The following is a 27,771-nucleotide window of genomic DNA, read 5'->3' as shown; positions in this document are numbered from 1 at the left end:
GTATGGCGTGGCTTTTCAATCCCTTGTGAGGCGTCATTCAAATCGAGAAGGCTACTGAACAGCCATAGCAGATCGCCAGCGTTTAGCAGAGGTTTGCCCTTTCAGAGTAACCGCCGCGTCCCAGGTCTGGGGGGCGTCCACGGTGGCGCTCCCACACTGCGTTACAGGGCAGCGTCCCGAAACCAAAGGCATTAAAAAAAAAAAGCTCGAATAAAGCTGGCTTAGTAACTAAGAGTCGGTTGTAAGCCCGCGTTTATACGCGTTTTTACATCTCCTACTTACAGCGGCAGCGCGCCGGCCTTGCCCACAGGCGGGCCTGGACGGCCTGGCACCGGCGCGCGGGAAACGGGGCGCGGCGTCGGGGGCGGGCGCTCGCCCGAGAGGCGCGCTCACTTCCGGCGGCGGGGGCGGGGCCCCGCGTGTCCCCGCCCCCGGGAGTGCGCGCGGCGGCGGGCGGCTGCTGTGGGCGGGGAGAATCCCGCGGGCGCCGGGAACCGTGCGGCCGCGGAAGCGGGGGTGAGCGCTTCGTCGGGCGGGAAGGGCTGGCGAGCGGCTCCGATGCGGAGGGACCCCGGAGCCGCCGGCCCGGCTGTCCACACCAGCCCCACGGGCTCTCCTGCTCCCGGCCGCGCAGACCGGAAGCGAATTTACCCGCTCTGCCTTCCGCGGGGTTTGGCATTCCGATTTTGGAGGAAATGAAGCCGCGAGTGCCGTGGGTGCGGGACGGCTCCGCCCTACGCGGCCACCGTGCTGCCGAGCACCGCCCGCGGGGCCTTCCTCCGTGAAAAGCGCACGCACTGCCCTTTTACGTCCCATGGGGCCAGGCTCACGCTACCTGCCAGCAGCAAACTGACCGGATCGGCCCTCTGGGTCGGCGAGGGGACGGGGCGGCAGGCTGAGCAGGGTGGCGGCGGGCGCTGCTCCCGCTGGCTCCCACATCATGTCTAAGTGCTCCAGGACTCTTGGTGACTACCGCAGGAAGCGTCCTCCCAGCCCCAGCCAGGGGTCCCTCTCCTGCGCCTTATGCAAGGGAGGTGCAGGCTGCAGAACCCAGCGGGGTTGGAAGAGCGAGCCAGGAAACACGATCCCTTACCCCACCACCAAAGTGACAGGTCTGAGGACCCACTGTTCCAAGGCTGGTGCTGCCCTGGGTGCGGCACCAGGGGCAAGATGCACACCTCCTGGCCAATTTCTTCCTTCTTAAAGTCACTTAATTGATTTTTTTCTTGTTTCGAAAGTAGTATGTTTATTGTGCTAGGTTTAAAAAATATAAAACAAAAAAGAACAATCAAGTGACTGCATCCTGGGACACCTGTTGTTCACATTGGGTCTCTCCTTTTTCTATGCAGTATATAAAATTTTTTTAAAAGATTTTATTTATTTGAGAGGTAGAGTTACAGACAGAGGGAGAGACAGAAAGGTCTTCTGTCCGTTGGTTCACTCCCCAAATGACCACAACAGCTGGAGCTGCGCTGATCCGAAGCCAGGAGCCAGGAGCTTCCTCCGGGTCTCCCATGCGGGTGCAGGGGCCCAAGGACCTGGGCCATCTTCTACTACTTTCCCAGGCCATAGCAAAGAGATGGACTGGAAGAACAGCAGCCAGGACTAGAACTGGTGCCCATATAGGATGCTGGCACCACAGGTGGAGGACCAACCCACTGTGCCAGGGCACCGGCCCCAGTATATAAATTTTTTAAACAGGAAATGGTCCTAACATTTTTCCCATTCTGTGTTCTGTCGCAGCCCTGTGGACTCCATGCTGTGTGGCACCACTGTCCAGTCCCCATCTTTCCCGTCTCCTTGCCCTCAGGAGCGGCTGTGTCCACCTGCCCCCGCCCCCTGGCAGAAATGTAGCAAGGACTCTGCCTTTGTAGCATTGACACTTGAATGAGGGGGGCAGCATATGTGAGGGCCAAGAAGAATAATTTCTGGCCAGAAAATATGCAAATAAAATGAGGTGATGAGAGGACCTGGGCCAGAACTAGAGCACAGTGTTCAGCAGTGGGCAGAAGGGAGCAGCCTGGGTCGGCGCTGCAGCTCACTAGGCTAATCCTCCGCCTTGCGGCGCCGGCACTCCAGGTTCTAGTCCCGGTCGGGGCGCCGGATTCTGTCCCGGTGCCCCTCTTCCAGGCCAGCTCTCTGCTGTGGCCAGGGAGTGCAGTGGAGGATGGCCCAAGTGCTTGGGCCCTGCACCCCATGGGAGACCAGGAGAAGCACCTGGCTCCTGGCTTCGGATCAGTGCGGTGCGCTGGCTGCAGCGGCCGTTGGAGGGTGAACCAACGGCAAAAGGAAGACCTTTCTCTCTGTCTCTCTCTCTCACTGTCCACTCTGCCTATCAAAAAAAAAAAAAAAAAGGGAGCAGCCTGGGGCGTCCCCAGAAGGCTGAGACAGGACCAGCCCCGAGAACTCCAGGTGCCCAGCACACATATAGGTAAGTCTTGCAGTTGTCATCATGCCTGGTTCTGGAGGTGCTGCCGGTCCAGGAAGGGAGTCCTGATGCCCCCACCCATGTGGCCCTGGATGGCGCGGTGCCCCCATCAGAGCCATCGATCTCCGTGGGCCCGGGCACAGCCAGAGCACTGGTCTTTGCCGGTCTGACAGGGAACAGCGGGTTTTCACGTGCGTGACTCTGGTCTCTGAGGCAGACACGCCCTCTGTTACTACACCCTGGTTTCCTCACTTCCTCCTCGACAGGGAACTCGGCCTTTCCCCACCCAGGCCTGCGGTACGAATTCGGAGAACTAATTCATTGTCCATTCCTTAATCCAGGTCCTTGCCTGCTGCCGAGTCGGGAAGGCACCTGAGGGAGGAAGGACGTCCTTGGGGAGCTGTCTTTGCCATCCATTTACCACCCCTCCACTGCACCTGGGAAAGCCCCTTGCCACCCGGCTCTGCACTTGGTGGGGAGGACCTCCTTGCCCTGAGCCTGCCACCAGCGTCCCCTCGCCTGCCCTGCATCCTCCCCACTGGTCCCCAGGCTGTCTGCTCAGTGCTGCACGTGCCCCAGGGAGCCACAGCAGGTGTTCCCTAGCATTGGGCGAGCTAGGTGACCCCAGGCCTGAGGCAAGCCTTTCATTCAGTTACTTCACCCCATGCTGTGGACTGTGTCCCCCCAGATTTGTAAGATGAAATCATAGCCCGGGGCCTCTGCCTCACTATGTGAACTTAGTCAGAAATGGGGCCTCTGCAGATGCACTTAAAGGCCCAAGTCGTATTGCAGCAGGTGGGCCCTGCTCCTATGGGACTGTTTCTGTGAAGAGGGGGCGTCTGGGCAGAGAGACACACTCACAGGAAGCGTGCTGAAGGCAGACTGGAGTTAAGCTGCTAGGCTAAGGAGCCCCTAGAGGCTGGAGGGGCTGGAACAGATCTTTCCCAAGCCTCCTTGGAGGGGCCGGGTCCTGCCAGCACCCTCATCTCTGACTTCTGGCTCCAGAACTGGAGATGCTAAATGTGTTTCCCAAGGCACCTGTCTGTGGGCCTTGGTCCCCTAGCCCTGGACGCTCGCACACCCCAAATGCCACCGTTTATCACCTTTCCTGTCCCACAGCAGCTGTGCGTTGGCTTGGGTCACACACATTTGTTGATCCTTGCCTCCCAGAACTGGACATGGCCTGGGCCACCAGAACGCAGAAAGTCCTGTCGGGAATGAAGCTGCCTCCCCAGTGGGCGGAGGTGGGACTTGAGGCTGAGGGGGTTGACCCAGTGACCAGGCTGGGCCCTGCACAAGCACCCCCCAACCCCTGCACCCAGAAGGAAAGCTTTCCTGTCTCCCTCATGTAGGAGGATGTCAGTCTGTACCTGCATCTGCCAGCAGGTCACCCCAGGAGGGTGTGACACAGCTGTGCTGTGTGCTGCTTGGGAGATGGCCCTGTGCGAAAATGCACCCATGAAAGACAACCCGAGGTAAGATGGCAGCTGCAGCAGGAGCGGGTTCCACCGGGAGCCATGCTGGGGAAAGAGGAGCTCATCTAGGGCAGTGCAAGGCGGGCATCATAGACGCCTCTGCCACTTGGAGGTGGGAATTACCCAGGAGAGCGCCGGACACCTCGAGGGAAAGCCGGGCAGGCAGCAGCAGCTCAGGTGAGAGCGTGTCACACCGTGCCTGCCCCTGACGCTGGTGCACGCCCATCCCTGAGGACAGCTGAGCCCAGCACGGGCCGGAGGGACAGTCACCCTAGCTGCCCAGCAGTGCCCCGGTCGGCCAGTGCCGGAGTTTTATGAACAACATCCTTTTGGGTAGCAATGGTGAGGTCAGCTGGCTGAGGGGCGCTTCTGGTCTACAGACCCCCTGCATGCAGACGTGCCAGGGCCATCCTGCAGACAGCAACAAGAATGTGTCATGTGTCTCCTTAAAGATTCACTTTATTGATTTGGAAGGCGCGGGGCAGGGCGAAGAGAGAAAAAGTGGGTTTTCATCCACTGCTTCACTCCTTAAATGGCCACAGCAGCCAGAGCTGGGTAAGGCTGAAGCCAGGAGCTTCCTCCTGGTCTCCCACGTGGGTGCAGGGACCCAAGCACGTGGGCCATCTGCTGCTGCTTTCCCAGGGGCATTCGCAGGGGGCTGGATTGGAGAAGGAGCATCCAGGACTCCACCTGCTACACCACGACACCGCCAGGACGAAGGCCACTTTCACACCCACCACGTGGCTTACAGATGCCCATGCGGCCTGTTTGTTTAGAGGTGTTCTGGATCACATCAGCTTGTCCGGCTCCCCCAGGAAGGGGCCCACTTGTAGAACTCTGTGTATCCTGCAGATGGGTTCACCTGTCACAAAGCACTCACCCAGCTGCACAGTGGCTTCTCCTTTCTCTATTTCCCATGCCCATATGGGTATTACTTACCTGTCTCTTGTTCAGGCCTGTGAGCTCCCTGGAGGTGGCAATGAACCTGTCTTGTGCCCAGCTGTGTAACCTGACAATGAAGTCACCCAGGAACATACAACCAACCCACACCGAATCATGAATAACAAAATCTCAGTAGTCCCGTGAGGTTAGGTCAGTCATCAACACTTTTCCAACAAAGAAAAGCCCTACTGTACCAAACATTGAAAGAAAAATAAACTAGACTTTCTCAAAGTCTCACAGAAGGTTGGAGAGGAGGAGCTGGTGTGTCATGGCAGGCAGGCATCCCATATTCCAGCACTAGTTCGAGTCCTGGCTGCTCCACTATGAATCCAGCTCCCTGAAAATGCACCTGGGAAGCAGGGATGTCCCTGCCACCCCTAGGGAAGACCCAGGTAGTGTTACGGGCTGCTAGCTTCAGCCTGGTTCAGTTCTCACCGTAGTGGCCATTTCAGGAGTGAACCAGCAGATGAATGCTATCTGTGTGTCTGTGTGTGTGTGTGTGTGTTTCTCTGACACTCTGCCTTTCAAATAAACAAATCTTAAAAAAAAAAAAAAAAAAAAAAAAAAAAAAAAAAAAAAAAACAGAAGAGGAAGGAACCCTTCCAAGCTCATTCTCTGAGGCCATCATGACCGTGACACCAAAGCCAAAGACACGAGCAGAAAACTACAATATTGCTTATGAATTCTGCTGCCAAAATCCTTGACCAGATACTAGCCAACAGGTACCAGCAGCATATTAAGAGGATTATACACTGTGACCAAGTAGGAGTTAGTCCTGAAATGTAAGGATAGTTCAACATGAAAATCAGTGCAATTCACCATGATAATAGAATGAGGGATTAAAAAAAAACCCTACATGATCATTTCAATTGTTGTAGGAAAAAATCTTAACAAAAATCCAACCCTCTTATTATTAAACCAAAAATCAAAAAATTTAGAAGGAAATTTCCTCAACATAGTAAAGGCCACCTGTGAAAAGCCCATAGTTAACATCATACTCAATGCTAAAAAGTTGAAAGCTTTCCCTCTAAGATCAGGAATAGAGCAAGGATGCCCGTTCTCACCACTGCTAGTCAACACAGCGTTGGAAGTCTTTGCCAGAGCTGTTAGGCAAAAACAAACAAACACGTAAATAAAAGGCATCCAAGTTGGAAAGGCAGAGATAAAATGATCTCTGCTTAGAGTGATATGGTATCATATACATATGTATATGTATGTAGGTATGTATTATATATATGTATGTATACACACACTCATCAAGATTTAGGAAACCTAGGGCCACCGCCTGTGACACCAGCATACCATATAGGCTGAGTCCAGCTGCTCCATTTCTGATCCATATCCCTGCTAATGCGCCTGGGAAAAGCAGCAAAGATGGCCTAAATGCTTGGGTCCCTGCACACAGTGGGAGACCTGAAAGAAACTCCTGGCTCCTGACATCAGCCTGGCCCAGCCTCAGCCATTGTGACCATCTGGGGAGTGAAACAGCAGATGGAAAATCTTTCTCTTTCTCTCTCTCTCTCTCTCTCTCTCTCTCTCAGTGAACCAGAGTATAGAAGATATCTTCTCCTCTCTCTGTAACTCTTTAAAATAAATAAAATTAATTTTTTTTTAATTTAGGAAAACTAAAGATTCCCCAAGACAAACAACCAAACCCGTGAGAATTAATAAAGTCACTGAAGAGCAGGACAAAAAACTGACATATAAAAATCAATTTTGTTTCCATACTCTAACAGTAAAAAATGCAAAAGAGGAAATTAAAAATTCCATTTACATCAAAAACAATAAAATACTCAAGAATAAACTTAATCAAGGAGACAAAAGACTTGTACACTGAACACTACTAGACATTGCTGAAAGGAATTAAAGAAGACACACATAATTGAAAAGACAGCCTGTGGTCTTACAAGATTTATTATTATTAAGTCATTCTCTTAAAAAGTAATATACAGATTTACTGTAATCCCTATCAAAATACCAATGAGATTTTTTGCATAAACAATATTTTTTAGAAAAAAATTCATACGTAATCTCAATGGACCCCAAATAGCCCAGAGAATATTAAAGCAGAATTCACACTTCCTGATTTCAAAACTTACTACAAACAGCAATCAGTGCGGCACTGGCATACAGACATACAGAGCAACGGAATGGAATAGAGTGCCCAGAAATAAACCCTCACATATATGGTGAAAAGCTACTCGACAAGGTGGCAAAACCCACTTGATGGGAAAAGGACAAAGGGCAATCCCTTCAACAACAGTGCTGGGAAAACTTGACATCCACACGCAAAAGAATGAAGCCAGAACCTTACCTTACCTTAAGCACAAAAATGGACTGAAAATGGCATGAAGACCCAAACACAGAGCTACAAACATAAAGCTCTTAGAAGAAAACACAGGGGGAAAGCTTCATGGCATTGAATTTGACAGTGATTTCTTGGATATGGAACCAAAAATACAGGCAACAAAAGAGCAAGTAGATAATTCAGAATTCATTGAAACAAAAAAACTTTTATTAAAGAACCAGAGATTAGTAATAGAATAAAAAGGCAACTGACACAATGGGAGAAAATATTTGCAAATCTTCTAAGTGATAAGGGATCAATATATAGAATACTGTACATAAAGGACTCCTAAGCTCCACAACCAGGAAACAAACAACCCAATTTAAAAATGGGCAGGGGCCGGTGCTGTGGTGTAGTAGGTTAATCCTCCATCTGCGGCACTGGCATCCCGTATGGGTGCCGGTTCTAGTCCCGGCTGCTCCTCTTCCAGTCCAGCTATCTGCTGCGGCCTGGGAGAGCAGTGGAGGATGGCCCAAGTGCTTGGGCCCCTGCACCCACGTGGGAGACCAGGAGGAAGCACCTGGCTCCTGGCTGCAGATCGGTGCAGCCCCGGCTGTTGTGGCCATTTGGGGAGTGAACCAACAGATGGAAGACCTTTCTCTGTCTCTCCCTCTCACTGTCTAACTCTATGTCTCAAACAAACAAACAAACAAACAAAAAAAAAACAAAAACCAAAAAACAACAACCACCACCACCACAAAAACACTTTGGAGATGACCAACATAGGTTGTAAAAAAAAAAAAAAAAAAATGGGGCAAAGGACTGTAATAGACTTCATAGATACATAGGTGGCCAAGAAGCACACAAAACAATATCAAGTATCACTCGTCATCAGGAAATGCAAATCAAAATCCCGAGAAGTTCCTGCGCCCCAGGGAGCCCACTTCTGGACACATACCTGAACGCGAGAGCAGGTTCTACAGCGGGTATCTGCATGCCAGCGTTCTCAGCGGTGCTATTCACAACAGCCAAAGGGTAGAAGCACCCCGAGTGTCCACTGAGTGACACAGGACAGAAAAACAAACTGTGGTCTACACACACATGAAATGAAATACTAGGCAGTGTTAAAAAGGCATGGACTTCTGACCCAGTGTAGTAGAGACGAACCTTGAGGACACTGTGCTCGGTGAAATCAGTCGCAAAAGGACACACACTGTGAACCCATGTGTACGAGGTCCCTAGAGTAGTCAAATTAATGGAGACAGGAGGGAGAAGGGGTGTAGAGGGGTGTGTGTGTGTGAGTGTGAGTGTAAGTGTGTGTGTGCATGCGCCAGGGGCTGGGGGAGGCAAATGTGGAGTCTGTGTTGAATGGGATGGAGTTTCAGTTTGTGGAGAAGAGGGGTTCTGCAGAACAATGGTAGAGATGGTTAAACAGCAAAGTGAATGGCCTTCACACTGACCAAAGATGGTTAAAGATGGTAAATTTTGGGGGGCCAATGTTGTGCTGTGGCAGGTAAAGCTGCCGCCTTCAGTGCCAGCATCTCATATGGGTGCCGGTTCAAGTCCCAGCTGCTCCACTTCTGATTCAGCTCCCTGCTAGTGGCCTGGGAAAGCAGCAGAAGGTGGCCCAAGTGCTCGGGCTCCTGTACCCGTGTGAGACCTGGATGAAGCTCCTCGCTCCTGGGTTCAGCCTGGCCCAGCCCTGGCCGTTGTGGCCAATCGGGGAGTGAACAAGCAGATGGAAGCCCTCTCTCTCTATGTGTCTCTCCCTCTCTCTCTCTGTAACTCGACCTTTCAAATAAAATAAATCATTTTTAAAAATGGTACATTTTGGCCAGCGCTGCGGCTCACTAGGCTAATCCTCCGCCTTGCGGCGCCGGCACAACGGGTTCTAGTCCCGGTCGGGGTGCTGGATTCTGTCCCGGTTGCCCCTCTTCCAGGCCAGCTCTCTGCTGTGGCCCAGTAAGGCAGTGGAGGATGGCCCAAGTGCTTGGGCCCTGCATCCCATGGGAGACCAGGAGAAGCACCTGGCTCCTGCCATCGGATCAGCGCGGTGTGCCGGGCCGCAGCGCACCGGCCGTGGAGGCCATTGGAGGGTGAGCCAACGGCAAAGGAAGACCTTTCTCTCTGTCTCTCTCTCTCACTGTCCACTCTGCCTGTCAAAAAAAAAAAAAAAAAAAAGGTACATTTTATACTATGGGTATTTAACCAAAATTAAATAAAAACAAACTTGCAGTAGCACTCACTGCACTGCATTTGGCTGAGCGGGGGAATGAGGAATGCATGAATGCAGAATAAATGCACTCCATACAATGACCTGCTGGGCAGCAGAGGGACAAAACACACCTGCCTCCGATGCTCACGCCTGCATGCGATGCTGCGTCACGCTATTCCCGGGGTGCCGCGATGGAGAGCGGCACGGGGGCCATCCTCCTGACCCTTGCTACAGGCCACGCGGCCTGGGGCCCAGGGGGCCACTGCCGCATGCTGGCAGACTAGTAGGTGCCAGACTGCAGCTGAGCCCTGGGGCGTGCAGGCTTTTGGTGGCAGGTGTAGAGACCCAGACAGCAAAAGCAATGGGGCATCAAGTTTGGGTCGAGGCCAGCTGAGCTTCTGGGCCACTGTCCTCATCCTCTCAGGGTCCTTCCCCTCCCTCTGAGCCACACAAGAGGCTCCCTTCATCCCCTGGCCCTCTGTGTGGCCCAGTCAGCTGTCCCTCCCTGCCACCCACCACCCTGCTCTCCCAGGTCACCTTCTCAAGTTGTATCTCTGAGAGTGCTCCATGTCTTCACTGCTCTGCCACGTCCCTGAGTGGGGCAGAGAGGGAAGGGGAGAGGGAAGGGGCAGAGGACAGGACAGGGGAGTCATGGGGAGAAGTGGGAGCAAAGTGGGTTTTGAACCGGGCTCTGTCTGGACATGCTCAGAACCAGACGCTGTGGGCAGGGCTGGCTGCAGACAGGAGACCTCCGGGGGCAAGTGGGAGGGAGGACAGGCTGTCCCAGGCACGTTCTGTGAGGCAGCGGAGGCACCGGCCAGGCCTCCAGTTCACCCTTCTCTCTCCCCAGCCGGCTGATCTTGCTGGCTGACACCGAGACACTCCAAGCCTCCGTCTTCACGGCTTTCAAACTGCCCCAGGACCATCTGCCGCAGCAGCAGCCTGAGTGTCCGGTGTGGCGATCCAAGCCAGACCCTGGCACAGGGTTTTCCAAGGCCTGGCTGGGCACTACAAGGCCCAGGGCCACGCACCCAGCGCTGCACCTGGGGAGCCCGCGGCACGCGCCGTGCAATGGTTTCCTTATTTGTAAACAAGGAAAGACAAGTGTTGGGATAGGCAGGGCTGCCCAGAGCCAGGGCCGCACACGGTGTTCTCCAGAAGCGTCCAGCTCTCACCCAACTGCCCTCCTGGCGCTGTCAGGGGAACGGCAGTGTGCCCATCAGCGCCGGGTGGTGCCCGCCCAGCTGGGCCCAGAGCCTCAGCAGTCAAAGCAGCAGGCAGAAGGAAAAAACCGGGACGAAGCCTTCCTGTGACCCCACGGGGCGGCTCCCAGGTGGGAGAGGTCGGGGTGCCCCTTCCTCTCCTCATGCATCAGCACAGGGGCACCTGCTGGGGACAGGAGGAGGGCTTGGAGGGCAAGCTGCATGCTGTGGGCCATCAGCCCCTTGTCAAGGGTGTCCTGAGGCACGGTGGGCCAAGATTCCTGCCCCGAGCTGCCCAGCACCTCCCAGCATTAGGTGGCTTCTGCCACAGGAAGCTGGGGCAAGAGGCAGTGAGGAGGGCAAGTCGGGCCTGACAGGTTTCTTACTATGAACGTGGCCTCTGTCCAGCACAGATGCCCCAGGGATGCCAGCAGCTGGGGAGGCAGGGCAGGTGCGGCTGGGGGGTGGGGGGTGGGTCCATCTCAGAGGGCACCTCTCCCACCCCACTCACCAAAGGCTCCGGGCACTGCAGGTGAGGTGGGGCAGGCTGCAGGGACAGCGCAATGCCAACCCCTGGCTTCCTCTCCTGTGGACACAGAAGTAGGGTAGCCGGTCTCCCGGCTGAGGGCTGGACTTTCAGTGGGGTTCCCGGGCAGCTCCACGCCACACTCTCCTCGTGCCTCTTGATCTGTCCCCGGCATCTGGGGAGCGAACATCTCCAGCTAGGATAAGGGGAGTGAGGAGGAGGAGGAGGAGGAGGAGGAGGAGGAGGAGGAGGAGGTGTATTTGGGCCAGCACCACCACTGGGGACTAAGGGCTGGGGAAGAGGCAGGGAGGCCAAAGAAGGCATCTCCTTCCCACTCGCCGCGGGGTCAGAAGAAAGTTAGGGGTCTAGGACTTTCCTCTCTGCTGGAGGAGGAGCATTCCAGCCTGGCACCCCTTGACCCGGCCGCGAGTAGCCCGGCCGGCGGCCGGCCGTGCCCTAGGGTCCCGGCCACCTTCTCCGCGGGGTCCCCGCAGCCCACCTCCCCGGGGGCGGGGAAGCCTTTGGCCCAACTTCCTCCCCGGGCAGGGACCCCTCGCCTATCTTCTCCCGCAGCAAGTACCACGGCCCACCTCCTGTCCAGCAGAGACCCCCGGCTCGCCTTCTCCCCTTGGCTAGGTCCCCCGGCCGGCCCACCTTCCACCCGGCCCGCCTTCCCCGCGCGGCAGCGGGGCCCAGGCCGGCGGGCGGAGGCGGCGCCACCCGGGGCGCTGACGTAGAGGCCGCTCGGCGGCCGGGGGTCCCTGCGGTGGGGCCGCGGCTCCCCGCCCGCCGCCCCCGCGCGTCCCTTCCCTTTTGTGTCCCGCGCGCGGCCCGGCCCGCGCACACTCGCGCCCTGCGCCCCGCGGCCGGGCGGCTCCGGCGCGGCCTCCAGCGCGCGCGGCATTGTGCGGACGCGCGGCCGGGAGCGCGCGGGCGGTCTGCGCCCCCGGCCCGTCCCCCGGCCGCGGCGCCGCCCGCGCCCGCCGCCCCCGCCCGCCGCCCCCGCGCGGCCCGGCCCGGCCCGGCCCGGCCCGACCGCGGCGCAGCGGCGGGGCGCGCGCGGCAACATGGCGACGGTGCCCGTGTACTGCGTCTGCCGGCTGCCCTACGACGTTACCCGCTTCATGATCGAGTGCGACGCCTGCAAGGACTGGTTCCACGGCAGGTGAGCGCGCAGCGGCCCGGCCGCCTCCCGCCCGCCCGGCCACCGCGGCCACCCGGCGCCCGGGCCCGCTCGGCGGGGACGGCTCGGCGGAGACGACTCGCCGGGGACGGCTCGCGGGGACGGCCCGCTCAGCGGGCACGGCTCGGGGAGGCCGGCTCGCCGGGGCCGGCTCGGTGGAACCCGCGCGCTGGGGCCGGGCCGCCGCGCGCCCTTTTGTGCCCAGGGCGGGGGCCGCGAGCCGGGCCGGCGGGGCGCCTGGCGCCCGCACAAAGCGAGGCCCACGGCCCGGAGGCGCCAGGGTGCGGGGAAGTTGGGGCCAGGCCCCGGCCGGGCGCCTGACAGCGGGGCCGCGCGGCCGCGGAGGCGGCTCGGAGGGAGGCCCAGGCCCCGCGCCCGCGCCTCCCCCTGCGAAGTTGCAGGAACTTTCCCCGCGCGGGCTTGGGCTGCCGGGCCGGGGGAGGCGGGCGCGCGGCCGGCGCGGGTCCCCGAGAGGCGCGAGCGGCGGGGCTGGGCGGCCGGGACACCCGGCGGCTCCTCGGACCTCGTCCCGGCGGGCGGACCCAGCCCGGCGGACTGCGGCGGCAGAGTCGTGTCGGTGCGCGGGGCGGGCGCCAGGCTTTGCCGCCTCCGCCCTGGCCTGCAAGGTTCCCCATTTCCTTAGGCAGGGACACCCCAGTTTGACGTGACCTTATGCTCTCTAAGGAAGGTGGGGAGGGGGCAGGAGGTAAGCCGGGAGACACTGAAGCCTGCCTTCCTGGCCCTTGCCCGTGGCCGTGACCTGGCCCGGTGCCTACTTTTCACAAGCCAAAGGCCCTTCCCACCCAGAAGTAAAAGCAGCGGGAGGAAGAGGAGGGGTACTCCTGCCCGAACTGCTCCGACAGGTTCTCCCGCGGCTGACTTTGCCTGTGGGCTGTGTTTGGGCTGTCTGCCCTGCGGAGTTCCAGGACAGCCTGGGGGATCTGGCGGGGTCGCTGCAGCTCCTGATCCTCCCTCCGGAGTGGAGACCCCCTGCAGGTCCCAGCTGAGGGTGTTGAGACTGGGCTCAGGGGTTCTCACACCCTCTGACAAATGAGGCCCCGGTCCGCAGGCGCCCTGTTCGTATGTGGGGAGCAGGGTGGCAGGACCTGGTCCCCTCTGTGCCTAAGTCCCACTTCGTGCCTGTCAAGGGGATGCTTGTGAGGAGGGTGTGGAGTTGTGTGGTTCGGGACACATGCTGACTACGCGTGGGGCTCCCAGGATGCTCTCTCGGGGTTGCCCAGTGCTGGGAGACCCCTTCTGACTGCTGCTTGCCCCAGGCCCATGTGCACACCCACTAACTGCATCCTCTGGGAGTGCAAGGACCAGAGCCTGTATGGCTGTGCCAATCCCGAGACACTGGCCCCAGAAATCCTTGAACGTGGGGCCTGCAGAACCCTGTGGACCCTGGTCCTGAGCTCCGGCTGCTGCCCACATGTGGTGCCCAGACTGGGGAGGAGAGAGGGCTTGGGGTGGGGGGGCTTCCTCTTGTGCCTAAGGGAAGCTCTGGGGAAGGGGGCTGGTTCTGATCTGGTCTTCTAGGCCGAGGGAAAACCCAGGAACAAGGGACAGGCAGGGGAGATGGCTGGTGTCCTTTGCTCTATTGGTCCAGGCTGGGGGCAGGAGAGATACGACCTTAGACACCGTAGAGAGGATTGCTTGGGAACCCTGGGAGGAGAAAACTTCCTGGTGTGTCTGGTCCCCCTGAGTGGCTCCAGGCTGTGATGGACAGAAGGCCGGCTCAGGGACCAGGGCTATGTGGACAAGGTGGGGCTTGGCCGCATGCGGCTCTCTCGGCATCATTCTTACCATCAGTGAAACGAAAGTGTGTCGCCACGCCCGTGTGTTTCCCAATCTGCGTCGCTCGGATGACCCTCAGTAACCCCGGGCATACCACCTGTGCTGCCATTTGCTTCATAGTTTACCTGAAAGCTCACTTTTCAAAAGTTGGAGTCCTTTTTAACTTTGTATTCGGGGGGACTTTAGCATTACAAAAATGGTGCAGCTCCTCCGTGGGGTAGCCTGCGCTCACTCTGTCCATCTCCCTAAAGTTAGCGTCTTACATAACCATGGCGCCCGTGCACAAGCGAAGATATTCACACTAGTACAATGCTGTTCTTCCACCAACAACATTTACTCGTATTTCTGGAACCAGGTTTCCCCTGCTTCCTGCCCTTTTTCTTTTCTTTTTTCTTTCTTTTCTTTTTTTTTTTTTTATGACAGATAGAGATAGACAGTGAGAGAGAGATACAGAAAGAAAGGTCTTCTTTCCGTTGGTTCACCCCCCAAATGGCCGCTACAGCTGGTGTGGTGTGCCGATCTGAAGCCAGGAGCCAGGCGCTTCCTCCTGGTCTCCCATGCGGGTGCAGGGCCCAAGGACCTCCATTGCCCTCCTGGGCCACAGCAGAGAGCTGGACTGGAAGAGGAGCAGCCGGGACTAGAACCTGGTACCCGTATGGGATGCCAGTCCTGCAGGTGGAGGATTAGCCAAGCGAGCCACGGCACCAGCCCCTTCCTGCCCTTTTTCTGTCTAGGGTCCCAGGGTACATTTAATTCTCATGTCTCCTTACTCTGGTGAATATTTCTTTTAAAAGGAAAGTTCATATCATTCCCTGAAATAGAACATTAGTGTCACTTGCTGTGCACAGTCACTGTGAAAATAAACACGGAACTGTTGAAGTGAAAAGCCTGTGTCCTCCCCGCTGTGGTCGTATTGCATTCTTCAGTGAGCCCGTTTTTTTTTTTTTAAGTTTATTTCCATTTACTTGAAACTTAGAGTGAGAGAGTAAGAGTGTGAGAGAGAGATCTTCCATCCACTGTTTCGCCTCCCAAATGCCATCAACATCCAGGGTTGAGCCAGACTGAAGCCAGGAGCTGGGAACTCCATCCTGGTCTGCCACGCAGTGGCAGGCACCCAAGTGCACCCTGCTTTCCAGGGTACATTAGCAGGAAGCTGCATGGGAAGCAGGGGTGCTGAGGTCCATTATGGGATGTAGGCATTGCAGCAGTAGCCTGTCCCCTGCAACGCTGCACCTGCCCTGTGACCCCCGCTGTGCAGAGGATGGGGCAGAGGGTCTGTGAGTCATCTGCACTCACAGAACCCAAGTCTTTGCTCCTGGAAGCTTCGGGGGTGAGGACTTGGTGGGGCCAGAGCTGGCTTCTAAGGTGAAGCACTGTCCCCGTGTTCTCCTGAGGGCGCCCCACTGGGCTGGGAGAGGAAAAGCAGTCACCTGGGCAGGGGATCTTTTGTCCTGCATTCCTGAAAGGGCCTTGTGGAGCAGGGGCTGCAGAAAAAGGCCCTCCTTTCAGGCCCCTGGGTGTGTGGGCTGCCCCCAAGTTGCCCGGTAGGATTCCGTCTCCAGCCCCACCTTGACCTTGGCTGAGGGAAGCCTTTCAGCTTAGAGGGCCTGCGCTGGCCCCGCTGCTGCCCTGGAATCGGGGCTTTGACTTGGAAGGAATGGATTTTGGGGCAGAACCTGGCAGGAGGCAGGGAGGCTGGCGGATGCTGTCTAGCATGTCCTGTCTGCCCCGTCAGTAGGGATGTGTATCCCGCTCTCAGGCTCCTGCCCTTGGGCTGAGTGCTGTGGTCCGTCCTTGGGTCCGGTGTCTTCCGTCTAGAGGGTGGAGTCGGTGCCCTGTGATGGAGGACCGGGCCTCTCACCCTGTCACCAACTTGAGCTGAAGACTGGCCACCGCTGGGAGACAGGACTGATCCTGTAATGTGTCAGACGTCCTCACAGGGGCTTGTTCTGTTGGGCTCCAGGGTTTGTGGGGGCATCCTCCGAGAGCTCGAGAGCTTTGCCCGGCCCTCCGTAAGCCTGTGCCCGTGCTGGGCGCGACTCCTGCGGGGCTCAGCTGGCCTCCGGGGCTCCCGGGCAGCTTGCTTGCCTCTGCCAGGGTGGGGAAGTCGAACTTGTGTGTGAAGAGTTCCACTCCAGTCTGTACCCAGAGGTGAGCAAGCCCTGCAGGGGATCTGAACAGACGAGGGACAGCAGGGGACTGGGGCTTTGACAGGGTCCCCGTGGCTGCTGTGGGGACAGAAGGGACCCAGAGTGGGGGCAGGAGACAGTAAGGAAGCTGCTACCCATCCAGGTGAGAGAGGGCGGCACAGGCAACAGTTGGCCTCTGGAAGTTCTCAGAAAGTGGAGTGGACCAGCCTCAGGGGGCAGGGTTCGCCTGGTTCTTGCGTGCTCATCCTTGCCAGGGTCTTCGAGTCCTTCCTTGGAACTGAGTTTGCCTGTGTGTATACACCCAGCCTCACTCTCCTTGGGGCAGAGCCACACGGAGGTGCCTGGGGACGCAGAACATGGCAGAGTGAGTGTCAGCAGTGCTGACCCTTGCGGGGTTCAGGCCGGCGCCAACACTGGAGTTTGGGTTTCCAGAGCCCCAGACGTGGAATGCTGGGGAGCTGGGGCCCTTCTCGTGGAGATAGCGTGGTGACGTGTTTGGCAGTAAGGCTTCGTCATTTCCATCCATTAATTAAGTGGGTCTTTCCTTCCCGCGTGAGCTGCGGGAGCTCTGGAGGAGGAGAGGGGAGTGTGCTGCCCACTTCTGAGGGCAGAGTGGACGTCCCTGTGGGTTGCTTTCCAAAGGAGAGGTGTCCCGAAGGGGGTGGCTTGTGAGTGTCTACTGCTTCTCCAGAATGTGTGTATCTTTTAGAAACATTTTTGGCTGGGCAAGGGCTTGGTGGGAGCTTCTGGACTGCAGCCCGTGTTTCTTTGGTGTCACCCAAGCATCGGGTCACTACGGAGGGTCTGGGATCTGGGCAGAGCCTGGGGGTGCTTGCTGTCAACTCTGCCACCCAGGCACCCTCTTTTCCTGGTGTCTTGCACGTACCAGGTCCTTATCTCAGAAGAATGAAGAGATTTGGTGTGTGGGCCAGTAAATAATGTGACGCTTTGGAACTCCTAAAACCAGACTGTGGGGGAAACAAAATTCGCTAATTTTTTTTAAAGATTTATTTATTTATTTATTTATTTCAAAGGCAAAGTGTGTGTGTCTGGGGTGGGAGGGAGACAGAGGGAGAGGAAGAGAGAGAGAGGTCGAGTTTTCCCATCTGCTGGTTTACTTCTTAAATCGCTGCAACAGCAGGTCTGTGCCAGTCCAAAGCCAGGAGTCATTAGCTTCATCGTGGTGTCCTGTGTTGAATGGCGGGGGCCCACACCCTCATGCTGTCTTCTGCTTTCCCGGGGACATCAGCAGGGAGCTGGATTGGAAGTGGAGCAGCCAGGACTCAAAAGGACTCGTATGGGATGCTGGTGCCACAGAGCCAGCCCCAGTGACGCTTGTTTGAGATTCTTGCTGCAGGGGCAGGCACTTGGGTGTGTTGGACTCCTTATCGTCTTCTTTGGCTTCCATGTGCACTGTGGGTGGTAGCTGGGGTGGCTCACGCCGTGGCCCATCTTTCTCTGCATGCGCATAGGCAGCCCTGTGTCCTTGCTCCAGCTGGTGCCCTTGGCTATGCCACAGGTGGACACACTCACCTCCCACGCGGTACAGGTGAGGAGGTGGCGTCTGCCTGGCTTATGCTCTTCTGGCTCAAGGGCCTGAGCAAATACCAGGTGCTGATAACAACTCGTGTCCATGGCTGCGACAGCGTGGCATGGGTGGAGACGTCGCAGAGGAGCGCTGCAGACCGTGCCAGGCGATGGAGGGGGTTTCCTTCACGGGAGGCCCTGGGGCAGCTCCCTAGGGTCTCCCACGGGGCGCCTGTGTCGTGTCTGCATCCTTCCCTCTCGGGCTCCATATTTCTGCTGACCTGGATTCCTGGCCCCGGGGTGTGGTGGCGGCTGGGCTCCCCTGGCTGTGAGCTCTGTTTTGGGGGTGGGGTCTGTACACTTCTCCCCTGGACTTCCCCCACCACCGAAGGGCCAGGTCAACCACGGACGACCATACTTAGGATCCCACCCGCGACTGGTTTTCATCTCAGAGTGTGTAGCTCTTTGTGGTATCTGTCCCGACAAGTGGAAAAACCAGATCTTCATCTTTTTTTTTCTTTAATTGAGGCAAAATACACATAAAATTAGCCATTTGAAAGTGCACAGATTAGTGGCATTTAGTGCATTCACAATGTTGTGCAACCATCGCTTCTGTCTGGTTCCCAAACATTTTCATTGCTCTCCCCTCCCCCGCCCCCCAGCCCCTGGCAACCAGCAATCTGCTTTCCGTCTCTATGGATTTATCTATCTTGGATATTTCATATAAATAGAATCATACAATATGTGACCTTGTGTGCCTGCCTTTCACTGAGCCAAATGTTTTTGAGGTTTATCCGTGCTGTAGCCTGTAGCAGTGTCTCCTTGATTTTTATGGCTGGATAATATTCCACCGTGGGATGGACCACACTTTATCCATTCATCGGCTGATGGACATTTGAGTTGTTTCCACCCGTGGCTGTTGGAAATGCTGCTGCCGTGAAGATTATCTGTTTGAACGCCTTTCTCAGTTCTTTTGGGTATATATTTAGGAATGGAATTGCTGGATCATACAATAATTTTATTATTAAGTGGTTTTTTAAAAGATTGATTTATTTGTTAGAAAGGCAGAGGAACAGAGAAAGAAGGAGAGAGGGAGGGAGAGAAAGAGAGAGGTATTGAGATATCTTCCATCTGCTGGTTCTTTCCCCAAATGTCCACAACAGCCAGGGCTGGACCAGGCTGTAGCCAGGAGCTCAAAACTCAACCTGGGTCTTCCTCACGGCTGGCAGGGACCTAGGTACTTGGGCCATCATCAGCTGCCTTCCCTGGTGTGCATGAGCAGGAGGTTGGATTGGGAGTGGAGGATGGGACTCAATCCCAGGAACTTGGATATGGGATTCAGGTATTCCAAGCAAAGGTTTAATCCATTGTTCCTCAATGCCATGCCTGTACACTTACCTTTTTTGAGTAACCAACAAGCTGTTTTCCACAGGGGCCACTTATTTTAAACTTTCATCAGCAATGTATGAGTGTTCTAATTTCTCCACATTCTTGCCAACACTCGTTACTTTCCTAATTTTTTTTAAACCATAGCTGCCCCAGCAAATGTGAAGTCACATCACTGTGGTTCTGACTTAGCTATTGCTATTGACTAACGACTTTGAACATCTTTTCCACATGCTTATTGATTTGTGTAATGTTTTCTTTCCTTTTTTTTTTTTTTTTGAGACTTGTTTGTTTATTTACAAGGCAGAGTTACAGAGGGAGAGACAAACAGATGTCTTCTATCCACGGATCCATTTCCCAAATAGGCTGGGGTTGGGTCAGGCTGAAGCAAGGAGCCAGGAATTCCATCAGGTCTCCCACATGGATGCAGGGACCCAGACATCTGGGCCATCTTCCACTACTTTCCCAAGCGCATTAGCAGGGAGCTGGATTGGAAGTGGAGCAGCTGGAAATCAAACAGGCACTCACATGGATGCTGACAATGCAGGTGGTGGCTTAACTCACAGCACCACAGCGCAGGCTCCTTAAGAGTCTTATAACTTTGGCTCTTATATTTAGGTTTTTCATCCATTTTCAGCTTATTTTTGTTTACGACCTAAGGGAAGGGTGCAGTTTGGCCCATTTGCATATGGATAATCCATTGTCTCAGCAGCATTGACTGGGAACACTGTCCTTTGCTTATTGAATGGCTTTGCACACTTATCAAACTCGTTTGACCATATATATGAGATTATTTCTGGACTATCATATCAGTTCCGTTCCCTTGGATTCCATGTCTGTCTTTGTGCCAGTATCATACTGTTTTGATTACTGAAGGTTTGAAGGAAGTTTTGAAATGAGACTTGTGGTTCTTTGGCACCTGCAGCTCCACTTGAATCTTGGGATTTGCTGCTTCATTTCTGCAAAAAAGGCTGTTGGGATTTTGATAGGAATGCCGTTTAAGCTGTAGGTCCCTTTGGGTAGCATTGTCATCGTAATAGCATTAAGGCTTTTGAAAATTATTTATTTATTTTATATTTGAAGGGGGAATGAGAGAGAGAGAGACAGACAGACAGACATCTGCTGGTTTACTCTTCAAATGCCAGAGCTAGGCCAGGACAAAACCTGGAGCCAGGAACTCGATCTGGGTCTCCCACGTGGGTGGCAGGGACCCACATACTTGAGCCATCATCTGCTGCCTCCCCCTGCTTGTTTGCAGAAAACTAAAACTGGAAGTATAGCCAGGACTCAAATCCAGGTGACGAGTGCCCCAGATGCCCGCCCCAGCATTAAGTCATCCCATCCACAAACACGAGCCGTCTCTCCTTGTATCTGTGCCATGCTTATCTCAGCCAGGTTTTGTGGTTTTCACTGTGCTTGTCTTCACCTCCTCAGGCCAGTTTATTCCTAGGTGTTCTGTTCTTTCGGGTGCTGTTGCCCAGAATTGTTTTCTCAGCTTCCTTTTCAGACTGTTCATTGCTGGCACTTTTATCTTTCTTTGTAATCGCCTTTGCACGTGGTGGCGGAGTTTCCAGGACCATGCGTGTGCCAGGCACCGTCTCTCCTGGCATGCTCCCCTGGCGTGCTGGCTTGGGTGTACCCAGAGCGCCTGCATGTTGTCTTTGTGAGTGTTTGTGGAGCCTCTTGCCTAGGTGCAGGGCTGAGAACTGTCTGGACACGTGCAGGACCCAGGACTCCCTCCTCCCGACTGCATCCTCCCCGTTTTAGCTGCACGAGATACTGTTGAGGAAGCTCTACTGGGACGAGTCTAGGGCCCCTGAGAGCGAGGCGAGTGACCACGCTGCACTGAGCAAGCAGCCGCCATGACAGGAGCTCCAGGCCAGCCACAAGGTCCACCAGGCACAGATAGAACTCTTTGGAATGGCCTGGAGTTGGAACTCGCCGGGCCAGCAGGGGAAGGCCCGGTGCGTGTTCTAGCCAGAGGGGCAGGAGGGTGGGGCCCCGGGGCGCCTGCAAGCAGGCTGGGAGGGAGTGCCGCGGCCGCCGCGCTAAGGAGGCTGGGAAGGAGTGCCGCGGCCGCCGCGCTAAGGAGGCTGGGAAGGAGTGCCGCGGCCGCGCTGAGCCCTGGACCCCAGGGAAGCCGCATCCTTTCTCATCCCTCACCCTACCCTCCAAGGTTGGAGACCAGAGTGAGGGCAGCAATAGGGCTGACCCAGGGCCCTACCGCTGGTTAGTGTGGAGTGGGATTTGGACCCAGGCTGCCCATCAGAGGCCACACAGAGCCAGGGTGGGTCTCGGTGGCTGGAGGGCCAGTGAGTCAGGATGGAGGTCATGAGAGCAGCACTGGGACAGCTAAAGAGAACCTGTGGCCGGTGCACTGGTCTGGCCATCTAAGGTGCAGCCCCTCTGCCTCACGGAGGCTCCAAGGAGGAGCTGAGGCTGCTACTGAGGGCGGGAGCGGGGTGCTGTGGGTGCCTCCTTGTCCTGGAGACTGGGTACCCCACGTAGGGCCACCTGTGGGGCCGACTACTGCAGATGACAGTGGGACATGCGGCAGCTTGGGAGCCTGGGGGTCTCCACGTGGCTTTGTGACTTGCCCCGAGGACAAGCTTCCCCCAGGGCAGCTTCCGCAGGAGACCTCCGGAAAAGCAGAGGCTGGAAGAGTGGTTGCATCCCAGGAATCTGGGTCTAGGCTAGAGGCAGCGTGGAGAGGGTTCGAGGGCCTTCCCTGCCAGTCCCCCTACCCCAGGGGTGTCCTGCTATTGCTGGAGCAAGGCTGCAGGCTGACCCAGGGATTCAGCTCCCATTTTCCTGCAGGACAGACTGAGACCTGGAGTCCTAAGGTCCTAGCAGCCTGGAATCAGGCAGAAACTGGAGCCTGGGTCTGTCCATCTTTGGTGAACAGGGCTGGGGGCGGAGGGTGTGCAGCTTGTGGGAGCGCCCCAGGTCATGGGGAAGAGGAGACCCTGTGGCTGCGTGCAGGCTCAGGTGGGCAGCACGAGGTTTGCTGTGAATCTCCTCCCACTGGAGTCGCTACACATGAGGGTTAGTCAGTGCAGTTACTGCGGTGTCTCCTTCAAAGTGGACAAAGTGACCACCCCCAACCCCCGGCTGTCTGGAACTGCGGCACCTGCCAGAGGTGCCTGTGCACTGTCTGTCCCTGGCACTGGGCACCCCTGGATGCCGTCCTCACAGCTGCTCCCTGGAGGGCCTCAGACCCAGGGCTGCTCAGGAGGAGTGAGCTGGGGTGGGGGTCTGCAGCCTGCCACGTCCTCCTCTGATAGTGCGGCCACTGGCTTTGCCCCAGCCAGCTGCCCCACCCCCTCTACTACAGCGAGAGTGCCGGCCGGTTGGGGACAGCTGCGAGACTTTCTCGTCACCCCTGGCTGTGCGTGGCTACTGCATGTCCTGCTCCAGGAATCCCTGAGTCTCATGCCAGGCTGGGAGTTGGGAGATTTGCCCACGCCTGGGCCTGGCTCCTCATCTGTCACCTGGCTGGTGACACTTCCCAAGCACCTTAGGGGACTGGGCTCTGTTCTAAGCCCAGGGGGTGCAGCAGTGAGGAAGATGGCAGGGTTTCTGCATCTGCATGAGACCCTGGGGCTGGGGCAGGGAACGATCCCATGGGGCAGGCACAGCGCTCACCACCAGCCACCTTCAGGAGCGCACTGCAGCAGCAGGGGCAGGACAGGGGCAGGGCATTCTCCAGTTTACGTTTGTAGAGTTCTCTCGGAGTGCTGTGGGAGGTGTGGCTTGTAGGGTGAGAAAGAGACACCAGGGACGATGGAGTCCTAGGGTGAAAGGTGGAGGCTGCCTGGGTAAGGGATGCAGAGCCCCGGACTGAAGGATGGGGAAGCCCAGGGTGACAATGTTGGAGCTCCCGGTAGGGGTTGATGAGCGCTGAAGGGTGGGAGGTGGGAGGGCGTCTGTCACTGTCACCCTGCCTGCCCTCTGGGAGGGCTGAGCCTGCCGGTGCTGCACCTGCTCTGAGCCACTTGGTGCCTTTGGAAGGAGGCTGTGGCTGCTGTTCGGCCCCAGGGTGTCATAGCCCAGTGTTGGCCTGGGACTCATTCCACCCATCTGCCTTCTGGTAGCTGCCCCTCTGCCCCTCTGCTCCCACCCTGCCCCTCTGCTGTCCACCCCCTGACAGCCTTGGCCTTGAAGCACCAGCTCTACTGCTGTTAAGCATGAAGCCAAGCAGGTGGTGTGGGTAACTCCCTCTGATGTCAGAGGTTGGTCCTACTCAGTCTGTACCCCACCAACTGTTTATGAAACCTCTGGCCCTGGCCTTGAAGGCAATACCCGGGGCAACCCGAAGGGATTTGTGTTTGAGGAAGCCCCTCTGGCGCTTGGGGGTGCTGGCTGAGTGAGAGGGACCCCAGGGGGCAGCCGGGGGGTGGGGAAGCTTCACTCCCAGCTTGGGGCTCGGTCCCTTGCCACACCTGACAGTCTCCTCACTCCAGTTTTGTCTGCAGAGCAGCCGCCGGGCCACAGCGCTGGGAAGGGCCCAAGTGCTGGATTCACACCCGGAGAAGGGAGCTTAGTAAGCAGGCTGGCTGGGGTTCCATCCGAGGGAAGCCTTTGTAAGAACTGTAACAGGCCACGGTGGAGGGAAGCGTGTTCACAGCAGGCCCTGGGCCTGCACTGGAGACTCGTCTGTGGCGGGGCTGCCCATGCACTGCCCCCACCCAGCCGAGTGCAGCAGTGCCACCCTGGGGGTGACAACCTGAAGCGCCTTGGGTCATTGCTGAATCTCCCTGGTTGAAGGCAGGAAGCCACTAACCTTCTTCCAGATATGTTGCAACTGTATCTGGTGGAAAACTGATATTTAATTATTTATTTTGATGCACATTTATTTATTCGAAAGTTTTTAAATTATTTTGCAGAGGAAACACTAGCACGGATTAAAGAGGGAGTGGGGGATGGAGCGAAAGACCAGGCCTGGTTTCCCCAGCCCTCTGCCTGGAACCCCCCAGCCCTCTTTCTGGAGCCCGCAGGACTCTAGCCCCGGGGCAGCTCATGGTCCCAAAAGCCCCCACTCACTCCCTGATGCTTCCGTGCCCTCCATCGGGCCATGGCGGCGCAGCTCTGGGGTGCGTGTGGCCTGTGGCTCCTTTTGCACTCTTGTGTAGTCTTGCACAGTGGGATCCTGGTCTGTACGTTTGTGTGCACATCTGCAAGTGTATCTCCTGGATCCAGTCCAGGAAGTCAAGTTGCTGAGTGGAAGGAGTCAGCATTTCAGATTTTAAAATCTGCACGCTGGGCAGGCAGCACACGTCCTGAACGTCTCGATCTGTATCAGTTCAACCTGGAAGGCGGAGAACAATTTCCCACCATCGTTTCAGCTTGCAGTTTCCTAATTACTGAGCTCACTGGTGTTGCCATCCTGTCTCCCTGTGGTTGTAGGTCCTTGTCTATGGCCCCGATACTTCTGTGGAGATAGGACGGACAGGGTCAGTCCCAGAGGTCAGGTGACACTGATGCCTCCTGCCTGCCCCCTTCTTCCCTCCCACCTGTTTGCAAAATGCCCCTGCCTTGTCCAAGACCCTCCGTGATGGCAGTCCTCCTTTGGTTTTTGTTCCTCCCATTAATTTTGGAATTGTAGTTTTCCAGAGAAGGTGTAGACACATCTTCTCGTACCCTGGGCCCATTCCCCTGAGGGCTCACATCTTGCGCCACCACCCACGAGGCTGCGGGCCCTCCCCACAGGTCCTTCCTTAGCTGGGAGCCACCGTGAAGCTCGTATACCTGTCCCCCATGGTCTTGGCCCCTCCGGGTGCTATGGCACCTTCTCAGCCTTCCCTTCCTTTTTGGGAAGGACAGATGTAGTGGAAATGACCTTTGGAATCGCACCTCTGTTGCCCCGCAGGCCCTGAACCAGAGGTGTGTGCTGGGAGCACTGGGAGCATTTGCTCTAAGCGCCCTTCCCAGACAGGGAGCTGAGGCTGTGCAGTGGGTCAGGGCCAGGCGGGCCCAGAGTCTTCTCTGCACCCGACATTCCTTCCTCCTGTGTGTTCTGGAGGAAATGCCCACAACCAAATTCAGTTTCAGGCCTGTGAAGCCCACGGAGCCAGGGCAGGGTCCGCAGAGTGGGGCGCCCTGGGGGGTTGGGGAAAGCTGAGTTTCTATAGAACTGGATACCCTGTGCTTGCCTTTGCCCTGGGAAGGACTTCACCCCGCTGGCCTCAGAGGGGTAATCCACACCTGCTACCTGGCTCTCTGGAGCACTGGGATCTCGGCGAAGTTCTTCCACGGCGCCCGCCCACCCGCAGGCCCCACCACTCGCTTGGCCTGAGCATCCTGCAAGGCCAAGGCTTGCTGAGGTATCTGCCGGGTGCAGCGCAGGGACCAGACTTCCTCCTTGGGATTGCAGCACACGTCTGGAAGCTCGTGCCGATGAGAGGCATGCTGCCTTCTGTCTGTCCGTCTGTCTCTGTGTGTTTACTGTGGGTTGTGGCTGGGGTGTCTGAGCTGGTGTCTGCTGCCTGCCTATGTGTGATGCCATGTCCCCATTTTATAGATGAGAAAACTGATGCTCTGGTGGCCCAGGAGCCTTGGCAGACAACAGTGAGGTCAGAGGTGGTCAAGCACCAACAGGTATCGTTGCAGTAGGGCCAGTCCAACTGCCTGGTCTTGTATTGCCCGAGAGGCCCCAGCTGGCACCCCCAGGCTTGTAGCCCCACTGTGGTGGAGGGGGGCATCGGGAGCCTGCAGCTACATCGCTACTCCAAGCCCTTGATTCTTTCTTTCTTCCCCTCCTCTCTCCCTTCCCCTCCCCTCCCCTCCCTTCTCCTCTCCTTCTTATTAAAGTTTATTTATTTGAAAGAGAGAAAAAGGGATAGACAGAGATCTTCCATTGGATGGTTCTCTCCCCAAATGCCTGCAACAGCTGGTGCTGGGTCAGGCAGAAACCAGGAACCCAGAACTCCGTTTACGTCTCCCCCTTGGGTGGCAGGGACCTAAGGTCACCGTGTGCTGCCTTCCCAGGCACGTGAGCAGGAGCTGGATTGGAAGCAGGGAAGCCAGGGACTCAAACCAGCACTCCCAGGTGGGCTGTGGGCGTCCCTAATCGTGTGGCTTCCTCTTCAAGGGTCTGCACGGGGCCCACCTGGAGGCCCTGGGCGGGAGCGGCTCAGGCTACATTGGCCCAACAAGCTGCTATTTCCCGTCTTTGTTTTTCGTGTCCCTTATGCTTTAAAAATGTTCAAAGAGCAGATGCTAGAATGTTCTAGTTCTAGCAGGATCTGGCCTTGGGGACTAGAGTCCCAGTGATGCCAGGAGAGGCCTCCTTTCTTTCTTTCTTTCCTTTCTTTCCCTGAAAGATTTATTTTTATTTACTTGAAAGGCAGAGTGATAGAGAGAGGGAGACAGAGCTTCCATCTGCTGGTTCACTCATTGCAACAGCCAGGGCTGGTCCAGGCCAAAGCCAGGAGCCCAGCACTGCATCCAGGTCTCCCGCATGGGTGGCAGGGCCCAGGCACATGGGCCATCTTCCCCTGCTATCCCAGCTGCATTATCGGGGCTGGGTAGGAGGCAGGGTGCCCAGGACTTGAACCAGCACTCCTACTGGCTTTGAGGGAGGCGGCCTAACCTGATGTGCCACAGTGCCAGCCTCCAGAGGGGTCTTGACTTCCACCTTTTTCCCTGGGCTGCCTCTGGGGGCTGCAGTGCCACCAGATTGATGCCCTTGGAGTTGTGGTGGGACCGAGGCCCAGGGCTCACCTCCCTTGGTCTGGAGTCCCGATCTCTGCTCATAGGACCTTGGACTGCATGTCCTCTGCGGTCTCTGAGGATTTCATCCAGCGCTTCCCGAGGGAGCGATCTGCATCTTCATAAAACTGGTTTCCCTAGAAACCGCTGGAGTTGCCACTGCAAAGCTGGCTTCTGATTTTGAAAGAGATTATGCCTTTTATCTGGACTATCTGTTCGAAATCCACCATCGCAGCTTTAAAAGTACGCAGAGAGACATTTTGGTTACTCATTGAACAACTCAAGGCACCTGCACTGTTGCTTACTGGAGCTGAGAGAGGATGAAGTGAATGACACACCGTGGGGAGCTATGCAGCTGTCAGTGGGGATGGGGCCGACAAGGTGTTTTTATTTATTTATTTGAGAGTTATAGACAGTGAGAGTGAGAAACAGACAGAGAGGTCTTCCTTCCACTGGCTTACTCCCCAGGTGGACGCCATGGCCGGAGCTGTGGTGATCCGAAACCAGGAGCCAGGATCTTCTTTAGGGTCTCTCACGTGGGTGCAGGGGCCCAAGGAGTTGGGCCATCTTGCACTGCTCTCCCAGCAGAGAGCTGGAAGGGAAGAGGAGCAGCCGGGACTAGAACCGGCACCCATATGGGATGCCAGCAGCACAGGGGGCGGATTGACCTGCGCCACACCGCCAGCCCCCTCAGTAAGGTGTTAATATGGGAAGTGTTGATGACGAAACATGAGGTGGAGCGCTGTGTGCATAGTAATGATAGCTGGGGTGAGTCAGTCCAACTCAAAGACATGCTAGAAGGGAACATACCAAATGTTAAAGGTCAAGGTTGTGTTTTCCTGATGCTTTGTTCTCTGTGTTTCCCAAGTTGGGTTCCAGGCGTGTCACGTTACTCTTGTATTCACAAGGACAGTGAGCAGTGCACTAGAATGAGGGGCCCCGG

At 56.4% G+C, this 27,771-nt stretch overlaps 1 protein-coding gene and 1 long non-coding RNA gene across 3 annotated transcripts in view; one reads left to right on the top strand and one right to left on the bottom strand.

Annotated features, from left to right (window-relative positions):
- Nucleotides 1-7,338: 7,338 nt before the first annotated feature.
- On the bottom strand, nucleotides 7,339-9,313 carry LOC138843983 (uncharacterized). Its single transcript, XR_011379272.2, has 3 exons — nucleotides 8,300-9,313; nucleotides 8,091-8,189; nucleotides 7,339-7,641 (listed from the first exon to the last, which is right to left on the bottom strand). It is a non-coding gene; the product is annotated as an uncharacterized LOC138843983 (long non-coding RNA).
- A 2,538-nt stretch (nucleotides 9,314-11,851) lies between these two features.
- PHF2 (PHD finger protein 2) overlaps nucleotides 11,852-27,771 on the top strand; it is an 87,844-nt gene continuing 71,924 nt past the window's right edge. Inside the window, exon 1 of one of the 2 annotated variants that reach the window (XM_051846981.3) lies at nucleotides 11,852-12,240. In XM_051846981.3, the coding sequence (XP_051702941.3) occupies nucleotides 12,143-12,240 (98 nt within the window). In that variant the 5' untranslated portion in view covers nucleotides 11,852-12,142. The remainder of the gene's footprint in view (nucleotides 12,241-27,771) is intronic. The other variant, XM_051846983.3, reaches the window with a different exon arrangement.

This window comes from Oryctolagus cuniculus, chromosome 1, assembly GCF_051225735.1.
Source record: "Oryctolagus cuniculus isolate XC-2025 breed Fujian yellow rabbit chromosome 1, ASM5122573v1, whole genome shotgun sequence".
Classification (NCBI taxonomy): domain Eukaryota; kingdom Metazoa; phylum Chordata; class Mammalia; order Lagomorpha; family Leporidae; genus Oryctolagus; species Oryctolagus cuniculus.
This window is presented reverse-complemented; position numbering and strand designations above follow the sequence as displayed.